Raw genomic sequence first — 12,902 nt, 5'->3', positions numbered from 1 at the left:
ATGTTAAACTATAGATGTACTTAATCATTGATAAAATTGGCATATTTGTTTTTTATATATTTAATAAAATGTTAAATTTTCTTTTCCAATTATAATGTGAAGGAAACAAGGTTTTTTTTGTTGTTGTTTTTTGGATTTTTTTTTTTGTAAATATGTTTGGAACACCTTGTATTTCACCCTTCAAAATGTTTACACATGCTAAAGTCAAAACAGTTCTCTCAGGTTATATGTGAGTCTAACAAATTTCCCCTGAGATCACAAACATGATGAAGAATAACAGTGGTGCTGATATTAAATAGAGTTTTATTTTTCTGTTCTACATATTAGGATATGTAGAAAACACATATCACTTCTGCCTTGTAAGATTCATCTTTCATTTGAAATTCTTGACCACACTGTGGCATTTTTACCTCAAAGTACTCCTTTTGAGGATCTTCAGCCTTCATTGTACCTCAGTGCACCACTACTATTCCTTAACTGTATACCTTAGGTACCCAAGTCTTTTTAAATTTTATTATTTCTTTGTTCTCAAACCTTGGCAAGACCAAGGGTTATCTCTATCCTCACAAACCAACCACATCTGAGTGTATTTCATCTGATCTTCTCTTTTATTTTTGTTGCCAGAGAAATAATTGTCACATTATAGATAATATTTAAAACACTGCTCTTCAGAAGACGGCAAGATCTTAGTGACTTAAACATTGCTTTCCTAATGAATCAATGAATATATACATTCTGTGCTGCCACTAGCATGCTTCTTAATACTACAGACTTCTTACAATCTCCAACCAAAACTTTACATTTTACTTCAGAAACTACTCACCTTCTTTCCTTACTATTTAGATGCTCTTGGTGCTTGCGATGTTTTTCCAGTCCGCTTTACTGAGCAGACCTATCCTCAGCCGCTGTGAGTGGGTTACCAAACCACACCATCACACTCCCCACCCCACATCTCCCGCCCCCAACCCACCCCATTCACTGTTGACTTCTCTGGAGTCACTACTCCCTCTTAGGTGGTTGCAGCCAACAGTTTAAGACCTTCAGGAACCCACATCTCTGCCAAGGTTGTTCCTGTCTCATCCAATGCTTTCCTCAGTCATCACAGGTTTATCCTGAGAACTTTCCCTTCACATATCATTGAAACAAAAGTCCCCATCTCAACTCTGCTCCTCAGACAGAAAGGACGAGTTCTTTTACTTCAGAATAGGCAGAAGCTGTTTAGTCATATTTTTAATCTAATTCTCATCCTATACCCTTGGATGCCTCTATAATAATGAGAAGCAGAGAAGTCAACATAGAAGTGCTATGGCTAAGAATCAGTCTGCTGCTGCTTCTTCTTTTAATAACTCATCTCGTTAACACATAAAAACATCTGTGGATTTAATTTCGTGAATGATGCCTCTATGTTGTTGCTTGATATCATGTCTTCTTTAGAAAGGTATGATTAAGCAATAAAATCATTGAGTAATTCTACAACATAACTCTTCCACATAAATCCCTCTATATAAAATTTAAAATATAATTATAAATTTCCCTTACAGGAATTATGTCTTTTTATTTTCAAGAGGGACTTTTATTTTCATTTTTAGCATTAGGATTGAGCACTATTTTGCCATTGCTGAAGATCTTTAGGTGCAGGGCAATTCATAATATCATGATTTTAGAGAATAAGAACCAAGACATATGTAAATTGAAATAAAGTATATTAAAATTAAAAAAAGTAATGTGCTTCAATTAAATAAATTTTTACAGAGTATCTGCTTTGTGGAAACACTCTTCTAGATACCATGGGGAGAAGTTAATTGTGTGTCCTGACCCAAAAAGTTTAAAATTCAGATCTATAGACAAATGCATAAAATTAACTATAATAGAAGCAGAAAAAGAATAATGGACATTAACATTTAGATATCAGAGGAAAGAGCTACTAGGGACTTTGAATATCTGATTTAATTGAGTTCAACAAAGATTGAGGGACTATGAACCAAATCTTTGTTCTAATGCCTATAAGAAAGTCAGTCTTCAGGCCCCATCAGATCACACTGACTTACCTGGCCAGTGCTATCCTGTGTTTCTCTTCTGTGTCTTGATAGGCTTGAAGGCAGGTATGGAGAGTGGAGGACGTTTCTACCCAGAGATTTCTAAAATTAGGAGCAGTTAAAGGCATGTTTTCTTCTGATCTCTCACTAAATAACAATGAACAAGGGCAAATAGGAAGGAAATATGACCTGAGAAACATTTTTCCACAGAATATGTGCACAGTCTAAACAGTCTTCTTAAACATTCAATTCTCTGATCTGTCTAAATCTTCAATTATATTCTGGACCCAGGTAACCCCATTTTTTAATTACTAAGGCTAATTATTCTCTGAAGCAAATTTTGAGTAACTATGCACTATTTTTGTTTTCTGAAACAGCATTTTAAGTATATGGGAAAATATATTAACATTACTCCACCATCTTACTAAAAATATAGTCTAGCCATCTAAGGACTCCAGGTCACTGATTTTAGAGTATACAAGAGTCCTCTGGTTTGCAGCCAATGTGTAAGAACAGAATTTGTTTGGTGCTCACCAGGAGACTCAAGTTCAGATAATTAGCTAACCAGATTCTGAGAAAAAGTTTTCTTAACCGTATACCTTTACTGAATACTTTTTATGCCAAGTCCTTACAAAATATGGATTAGCATTTTGCTCTATAGCCCATTCTATTTTGGTATAATGATTGTTCTTGAGATTGTTGCATGGCAATATACCTTGAGTTGTGTTAGGTTTGGGGCAAAGAATCTATTTTAAAGCAAAGACTATGTAAATATTACTTTTCCCACTCACATTATTACTATTCTAGAAAGCAACATTCTTGATGTTGAAGAATAAAACTCTTAAAAAGTAGTTATGACACTTAAACTATAAAAACCATTATTTTAGCTCATTTATATATAATTAAAAATAACTCTAAGATATAATAATAAATACTACTAAAGAAAAAATAGAGAACAAAATTATATTCAATTTTCGTAATTAAATAAGGATGAATAATCTTCAAAGCTCATTATAAATAACAGATCTGTAAAATGAAATACATTAATGTTGATTCACTCAATAGCTGAAGTGGGACTTATTTCATACTTTTTATAAGGAAACATAAAAGAAAGTGACATTTGACAAATTTGTTTCTTGAAAGTATCAAGTTGAGATGCTACATCAAAGACATGCCAAAGATCACATGTATTTTCTTTTTTTGAGGATTTTATTTATTTATTTGACAGAGAGATCAGGAGTAGGCAGAGAGAGAGAGGAGGAAGCAGGCTCCCTGCTGAGAAGAGACCCCCCCAACGCGGAGCTCGATCCCAGGACCCTGAGATCATGAACTGAGCTGTAGGCAGAGGCTTTAACCCACGAAGCCACCCAGGCACCCCCACATGTATTTTCATATATGAAATATTTTATATTTCAGGGGGCACCTGGGTGGCTCAGTGGGTTAAAGCCTCTGCCTTCAGCTCAGGTCATGAAACCCGGGTTGGGGGATCTAGCCACACATCAGGCTCTCTGCTGGGCAGGGAGCCTGCTTCCCCCTCTCTCTCTGCCTGCCTCTCTGCCTACTTGTGATCTCTGGCTAATAAATAAATAAAATCTTTAAAAATATATTTTATATTTCATATGTTCATATAAGACTATGAAGTCTTATGAAACATGATTTCTAAAGCTTATATTCATCTATTAATGATTATCATTGTCCTCAATATTCCATTGCTTAACTCTTTTATCTTGTTATACTTCCTATGTCATTTGTTCATGGAACATAAAAAGGAAAGGGAACTACTTGTGTTTTTCAAGAAAGATGAGGAACTATCTTTAAATAACTTGCCTAAAATCATATAACAGTATTGTGAAATAATCAAGACAGAAATCTGAGTTATTCTTTGCATGGTTTCACCTCTGATTATGAATGGTAAATGTTGTGCTATAATAGATATGATGGCCCTAGAATCATAAAGACATAGGTCTGAATGAATCTGCCTGGGACTGTCATTTTCAGGTGGGCTGATCTGGGCCATTTATTTACTGTAAAACTTCTCAGAAGAGAGCCATGAGCACTGGGGTCCTTTGAGTCCATTCCAGACATACGTTGATATGTGCTTGATAGTTATAGAGCAGCTTGCTGGGACCTGGGACACTTACACTTGCTACAGTCTGTTCTGGTCACAGAAACCTAGTCAGTTTATCCTACTGTGTCACTGAAGATTATTGTTTTTTCAAGGGTCCTCATGCAGAAAGTGGGGACATACTAGTTTACTGAATCCAAAAATGCTTTAGGTTTTTCTTTTGTGAGCAGAAGCATTATGATATCCTTATCTTTAGAGATAAGCACACTAAAGCACAGAGATTTTAAATAAATTGCCTTTAGGTTTAAAGGAGTGGTCAGTTGGGAAATCGGCATTCTTGAAGCCAGGTGGTCTAATTCAGAAGTCAGAGCCTGAACCCTCCTCACCTTGTGGTACTGTCACCTAACTGACTCCATTCCAAATACTGACCATCTATAATGTGTGACATCAAGGACAGGAGAAAGATTAACATGAAATCTATGTCTGTGCCTTTGCAATCACCAAATAAGCATGAAAGGCACTGGTGTTGCATCAAAGGCTGGGTGTTTTGGAAACCAATTCCCAGTAGGGGGCCCCCTCAACTGGATGGTCTTTGCAAGTCTACCCTTGCTTTCTCAACAACTGGAAGGATTTAATACATTTTTATTGGCACAGTTGGTATCAATTAACATAATAATACCAAAGAGCACTCAACCTTTAGCGAAAATAATGGAAGTTTTTCCCCCTAAGCAATTTTGAAGAAATTAATACCTTAAAGAAAATATTAGGGTAGCCTAGCTGACTCAATTGGTGGAGTACCTGATCCTTGATCTTGGATTCAGTGGATCTGTGGATTCAGACCCCATGTTGGGTGTAGAGATTACTTAAAAATAAAATCGTTAAAAAAAGAAAATGTTATTAATAATATTGATATTAATTGAAACATCCAGACCAAAATAGGATCTTCTTCCAAAATTATCACTGAAAAATTATAAACCTATAGAATATAAAGAAATCAATTTGTGCCTTGGCCCCTTACAATCCATCCCAACTTAAATATCAGCATTATTCCATGTACTACTGCCAAGAAGAAATATTAAAGTAAATCTGAAATAATGAAAGAAGCATGAATCATCATCAAGTATGAAAAGCCCCTCTATATGTGAGGAAAAAGACCTAAACTTCTAATGAAACTTAAAATACATGTAGTTTTAAGCCAGCAGTGGTTGACTTAACATGACTTTAAAACAATATAAGAAAATACAAACATTTCATAAACATGAAGTTACAACAATGGACAAAGATTACCTCGAGTAGTTTTTAAAAGCTGTTTTAAAAGAATATTTATCCTACTCAAAAATATTTATAAGCAACTGATAAATCACAAGCATTTACATAACACCGTTTAGTGCTTAGCAAAATCTCAGAAAATTGTGGCTAATGGAATGAAATATAAATTATTTTTATATTGTCACTTACTACTTCATTGCAGTTACAGCTTGCCCCTTATTTCCCATTCCTGATTTAATTCAGTTCTGTCATCCTTCTATTTTTTCTTCCTTCTCCCCACTTCATTTTTTTTTTCATATGCTTTCCCTACCATTCTTAATCTCAGTGATTCCTTTCTCACATTCCTATAGAATGCCTTTAATAAAGAAATTAACAGATGCAGCTTTATCGGCAATGAATATGGATCCCTTTTTGAGGCAGTCCATAAGTGTCTTTTGATTATTTTGGGGGAAAAATTGATCCTCTCCAAATGAAAAGTATTTGTTACATAGAAACTCAAAACACAGAAGCGAAAAAAAGAACATTGATTGTTTGCATTCTTTTCAGGACACATTATCATGTTCTTCGTGGCCAACATCTCCGGGTTTGAGATGGGAAAAGCGATGGTGTGACCTTAGGCTGATCCCGCTGCTTCATTCACGTTTTTCTCAGTATGTGCCTGGGACAGATTTGAGTCGGTGAGTTCAAGTTAGTAGGTTCTGATTTTCTGTTCACTGCAAGAGTCCTACAACTAAACTTTTAGCATAATATGGCTTATGATTTGTATTCTCAACACATTTCTAGGAGTAGAAAGAAGAACTACAAAAAAATAGTATAACACAGTAAAACATTTAGGAATTCAGTGACTTAAAACATTCAATTAAGGCCCTAACTCTACCAACTTGCTGTTATAGATTTAGTGTCTTAATAATTAATTGAGTTTTATTGTTTTCTTTTAATTTCTTATCTTAGTTTTAGTAAGTTATTTTTTCTCAAGGAAATTATGTAGTTCATTTAGGTAACAAACTTTATTTTCACATACTTAATAGCAGTGCTATCTCACGCTATCTTTTTAAATAAAGGTAAATTATTAGCAATGCCCGAAGCTCTGCATTTTGTGTTTTATAAATAATGAGTTTCTGCTTCTTTCTTGATTGTTTCCATTTCTTAAATTCTCTGGATTGACTTTTTGTTCTTATAGTTTCTTGAGATTGATGTTCTAGGTGTCCTGAAATTTCTCTGTAACAAATATTTGTATAGCAAATATTTTAGGCTTTGCAGGTTTAATTTCTCTATCACAACTATTGAATTCTGCCTTTGTTTCATGAAAATTCCCATAGACAATATATAAACAAATGGGTATGGCTGTATTCCAATAAACCTTTATTTATAAAAACAGGTGTCAGGCAAGATTTGGTCTGTAGGTCATGGTTTCCCAAACTTTGGTTTGATCATTAATTTTTCAGACTTCCTTTGCTAACATATATCGTCAGAACTGCACATTTCCATCAAAGTCTGCTCTAGCTATACCCAGAAATTCAGGATTATATCTTGATTTACTTATATAGATTTTTAGTGTATCATTTGGTATAGTTTTCTGAGAGGTTGCTCATCTTATCACACTCTGCTATTGATTTATCACTTTGAATGAAGTATAGAAATATTACTTTCATTTAGGTCCCTTAATCCTCTCTAATTTGTAAGCATGATTATCTTAACTTTTTCTACATATATCAAGCACCATATCAGATGGTATGATTTTTGCTTCAGTCATCAAAAATGATTGTAAAAACTTATGGATAGGACAGTTTTTTTATATTTAACCCAAGTTTTACCCATTCCAATATTCTTTCTTTCAAAAGTTCTAAGCCTTCTGTTAACATTTCCTTTCTATTTCGAGGTTTTTTTTTTAAATTTTTTTATTAGCCATCCTTTAAATGTATATTTACTTGCATCAAATTCTCTTAATTTACTTTGTCTGAAAATATCTTTATTTTACCTTCACTCCTAGGATTAGATTCCATGAATATAGAAATCAAAGTTGATAATTCTTGCCTTGTATCTGAAAAATGTCGTGCAGTGCTTTGGGCCCCCTGCTCATTCAAATTGGTGCTTCCCTATAAATAATATGCCCTTTCTTCCTTCCTGTTTTCAAAGGTTTTCCGTTTTTTTTTCTTTTTTTTTTTTTAGTTTTCAGATTTAATTATGATGTATCTTTGGATGGATTTCTTTGGTTTTATTCTCTCCTGGTTACCCTCAGCTTCTTAAATCTGTATGTATATGACCTTCAGCAAATTATGGATGTTTTCTGTCATTTCTTCTTTAAATACTTTGACAGTTTCCAGTTTCTTTTCTTTCCTTTTGTCACTTTCTTAATACAATGTTAGCTTTTATATTATTCTTTCACAGATCTATGAAAATTTATACTTTTGTTTTTCAATCAATTTTCTTTCTGTTATACAGACTGGGTAAATTCTATTGATCTGTCTTTAAATTCTATCTTCTTTTGTTTCCATTCTGCTATTGAGCCCATTCACCATGATATTTGTTGTTGTTGATGTGATATTCAGGTCTATCATGTCTGTTTGGGGTGTGTGTGTGTGTTTATTGCTGAAATTTTCTAATTTTTTGGTTTGTTTTAAGAGCACTTGTAATTGCTAATTAAAGCATATTTATTATGATTGGTTTAAAATACTTGTCAAATAATTTCAGTATCTTGTTCGTCTCAGTATTGGTGTGTTTGGATTGTCTTTTCTCATTCAGGTTGTAATTTTCCTGGCTTTGGTAAAACCAGTGATTTTTAAAAAAAAATTTATCCTGGACTTTTTGGGTATTAAATTATGAGACTTTGGATTCTTTTTTAATCTCCCTTTTAAAGCAGGTAATCCCTTTGTTGCCATGTAATATGAGGGCTGGATAGGTGTGTATGTTAAATTCCCTGAATCCCCACTCATACTGCCTCATTAAAAATTACTGAAATGTAAGTTGTCAAACTCCTCAGTCCCTCTAACTAAATCCTGGTGAATGTTAGATGCCAACTGGATCATGCAGTGCCTTTGACTAGAGTGCCCACTTATTTTCCTGCTTGACCCTGCTGCCACCTGGGAGGGTGGAAGGGCAGGATTGACCACATTGCTTTATTGCTACAGAATGAGGTAGATGCTCAGGTCTCCATAGTAAGACCCTGCGAACAGAGAGGAGGAGATGGAGGGAAAGCTGAGGGCAATAAATCTCACCTCCCACCACCTCACTTCACCTTGATGATGATAGGTGGGCATGGAAGCTAGGCTTCCTGCTGATCCATGGTGGTTAGCACAAGAGGAGAAACAGAGTACCCACTAACTCCATTTCATGCCACCTTCCTGAGTTTAATTGCTGCAGGGTGGGGATGGGGGTTAAACTACCCACTAGGTCCCAGTGACATTATCCCAAGGGGAATGGAAATGCTGCCTGCTTCTTTATGTGGAAGATGGAGGATCAGCTTCCTGCATGGTCTCTTGAACACCACTAGGTGATGGAATCAGAGGATGTGTGGAAGACTAGCTCCCTGCTTGGCCCTGATGAAACCTGAGGGAAAGGGGACAGTGGTTCCATTGATGCTTGATAGTATTAGAGCAGGTTTCCAAAAAATATTGAATGTGGTTAACCCACTCATTTTATAGTCCTTTAGGGAGAAGAGACTTTGTTGTAACCCTTTTTCTGTCTTGCTGTTAGTGATTCTCAGTTGCAGACTCCTAGAGCACACTGTCTAGGATATATGGGAGGCAGTAAGAAAACCCACAAGACTTAACACCTTGTCATTCATCAAGTCAAAAGTCCCTAGGCAATTAGCCTTATCCTTTTCTTTTCATTCCTAATCTCTACCTGTTATTGGACTATGTCCATGGTTCATTAATTGTGTTGGGGAGAATTTGACAAGAATGGGGCTACTCTTTCTTGGCCAGAATTGGAGTCCGGAAGTGTTACTATTCGTGAAGCTATTTTTTTTTTTTTAGTATTCATTTAATTATATTTTCTAATTTTTGTTATAATTACTTCTTTGATTCATGGATTATATTTTAGATAAAAATGTATTGCAAAATTTCAAAATATTTTGGGATGTTTCTAATTATCTCTTTTGTTATTGCTTTCTAGTATAATTTTCTGTAGAATAATTTCAAGCCTTTAATACTTGTTGAGACTTGATTTCATCTGGTGTGTGAATAGTTCTAAATTTTCCATATACACTTAAAAGAATCTGTATTGTCATTTCCTAAAGTATTTTACATATTTTATATATGCAGTATTTTACATATTTCAACCAAGTCATATTTATTCATATTGAGAAAGGCTCATTTCAGTGTCTTACTACAATGGTGACTTTGTGTGTCTCTCCTTTTTAGTGTGTCAATATTTGCTGTATACATTTAATTTTATATTATTGGATATAAGAAGATTTAGAACTTTATGACTTTTGATATATAACCTTTTTATCATTATGAAATGCCCCATATCTCTGAAATTGTTTCTTGCTTTCAAGAATTGCACTGAATTTACATTATATATTCTTTTATCTATTTCTTTTGACTTTCATTAGACTTACTCTACAAAATGTGTCCTTTCTGAGCTGTATATATTTTTCATTTCTTTTTTTTTTAATCCAGAATAACAATCTTAATCTTCCAATTGGATTATTTAGTCTAGTTTCTTGTAATTACTGGTATATTTGGTATTATATCTACTGTCTTAGTATTTGTTTTCTATTCAATACTTTAGGTTTTTATTTTTTATAATTAAAAATTTTATCTTGAGATAATTGTACTTTCACATGTAGTTGTACGGAAGAATACAGGTATTCTGTTTACTCCTTAACCATTTTCCCAAATGGTAGCTTCTTGAAAAACTATAGTACCATACCACATTCGGGAAATAAATAAAATCCACTACTCATTCAGATTTCACATGTGTGAGTGTGTGTGTGTAGTTCTATAGACTTTTTTCTCATGTTCACATTCTTTTATCCACAAACAAGAACAGTTACATGAGAACATAAGAACCTTCCTGTTGTCTTTCCATAGCCATGCCAATATCCTTCTCCCCAGTATGCCCCTGATCTCTGATGACAATTTATTAATCTGTTCTTCATCTCTATTGTTATGTAATTTAAAGAATATTGTATAATATATAAATGAAATCTTACATTATGTAACCTTAATGGGTTGAATTTTCTTACTCAGCATAATTCTCTAGTAATTCTTCCAAGTAGTTGCATTTTTCAGTTGTTTATTTCTGAAAAGAAATGAAAAATTTCTAATTTCTAATAGTATTCCATGGTATGGATATACTACATTAAAAATATTCACCCCTTGAATGGTATCTGGGGGTCTTTCTGTTTTGGGATATTCTAAATTAAGATGCTATGAACATTTGTGTATAGATTTTTATATGAGCATATGTTTTCATTTCTTTGAGTAAATGCTCAAGAGTTGTATGTATATTTAGTTTTGTAAGAAAGAGGTACACTGTTTTTTAGACTGGCTGTACAATTCTACATCCCCACAAGCATGTATGATTGATCTCATTTCTCTACATCTTTGCCAACATTTGGTGTCATTGCCATCTTTTTAGTTTGCATTCTGCTAGGAATGTAGCAATATGTCATTATATCCTGAATTTGTGCATTTTAATGGTATTGAACATCTTTTCATGTGCTCCTTTGTCACATGGAATCCTCTTTGAGGAAATTTCTTTTGTCTTTTGACTCTGTTGTAATTCCAGATTTCTCTGGAGTCTCTTTTATAAAACACTAATGCCATTCATGAAGGTTTCACTTTCATGGCTTATGGTTAAGCCACTCCCAAAGACTCCACCTATTAATGCCATCACACTGGTCATTAATATTTTACCATATAAATTTTGGGGGAGAGGGGAGCAGGGGACAAAAACACTCAGACCATAACATCATACAATTTAATTCAATTTACTAATTTTGCCTCTTCAGAAAATGCTAGAAACTTAGAACAATTTAACTCTTTATTCTTTTCCTATGTTTGGACATATGTCTTTTTTTTCTTTCTTCTTTTTTTTTTTAAGGTTTTATTTATTAGAGAGAGAGCATGAAGCAGGGGGAGGGGGCAGATGGAGAGGGAGAAGCGGCCTCCCTGTTGAGCAGCAAACATAAGGATCTCAGGACTCTGAGATCACTATCTGAGCTGAAGGCAAACACTTAACTGACTGAGCCACAAGGAATCCCTGGACATATTTCTGATATGATTTTTAATTCTATATGTATTTTAAATTCCTCAAGATATTATATTATTATTTTTACATAACTCTTCACATATATCCTATCTTTAATATTTCTGTTTTTCTTTGTTTCATTCTTTTGGGTTTATTTTTCTTCTGCTTTAAGAAGTCTCTTAATATTTCTATTAACAATATATATATATATTTTTAAAGATTTTATTTATTTATTTGTCAGAGAGAGAGCGAGAGTGAGCACAGGCAGACAGAGTGGCAGGCAGAGACAGAGAGAGAAGCAGGCTCCCTGCCGAGCATGGAGCCTGATGTGGGACTCGATCCCAGGACACCGGGATCATGACCCGAGCCGAAGGCAGCCGCTTAACCAACTGAGCCACCCAGGCGTCCCAACAATATATATTTTTAAGTGCATATATTTGTTTTGTTTTTACTTCAGAAAAATTCACACAGATACATGATATAGAATCATTTAGCTAAAACAGTTTATGAGGAAAAAGAAATTGGTTGAGTCCAGATGACTCCCTACATTTTTATTTTTATGGTGCTGCAATACATCAACAGATTTTAGCAATTGAATTAATTACACTCAATAAATATTACAGTAATAAGCAGTTATAAACATAGCACTATTCAGAGTGGATTTCACAGCAATTCACATTCAAGAGCTAATTTATTGTTCATTCATTCACTCAATAAATATTGATTTACTGTCTGTAAGTAGGAGGTGCTGTGTTTGGTTCTTTCCTTGAAGGAGCTTACAGGCCAGTGGCAGTTGCAACAGTGAGGAGAAAAAAATAAATAAAAGGATAAATTACTAGCTCAGGATGATAAACATAGGAAATTATTTATGTTGGTTCAAAACCTAGGATGTTATTTGTTGGCTGGATTTCCCAAGGCCCATAATTTTAACTTTGGTGATAAAATACCTCTTGTATTTAATTGCAACAAAGTTGTGTTATTGTCATATACTATTGTCTAGGTATGAATTAAAACTTCACAATATTTTTTATCAGTGATAAGACAGTTTATGTTCATCTATGGTAATGACCCTGATTTACAAATATATATCGGATTTCAGTTCTGAAGTGTCAATATTGTAGAGCATTGTGTTGGAATATTAGAATGGGAATGGGAAGTAGACATTGTGGGAACTTTGGATACATTTAAATCACTAAACTTAATTTTCCCTATATGAAAAGAGTATATTGAGTTTGTATAGTGTTATGTGTGTGTGTGTGTGTGTGTGTGTGTGTGTGTATTTGAATTTTAGAAAGGTAGTATGTATCTTCATACATTCAATACTGAGCATGCCT

The 12,902-nt window shown here is 34.0% G+C and overlaps 1 protein-coding gene across 1 annotated transcript in view; it reads left to right on the top strand.

Annotated features, from left to right (window-relative positions):
- SNTG1 (syntrophin gamma 1) overlaps positions 1-12,902 on the top strand; it is a 1,017,962-nt gene that overhangs the window by 731,508 nt on the left and 273,552 nt on the right. The window contains exon 13 of the mRNA XM_045990984.1: positions 5,917-6,047. Coding sequence (XP_045846940.1) covers positions 5,917-6,047 — 131 coding nt within the window. The remainder of the gene's footprint in view (positions 1-5,916; positions 6,048-12,902) is intronic.

Source organism: Meles meles, chromosome 1 (genome assembly GCF_922984935.1).
Source record: "Meles meles chromosome 1, mMelMel3.1 paternal haplotype, whole genome shotgun sequence".
Lineage (NCBI taxonomy): Eukaryota > Metazoa > Chordata > Mammalia > Carnivora > Mustelidae > Meles > Meles meles.
This window is presented reverse-complemented; position numbering and strand designations above follow the sequence as displayed.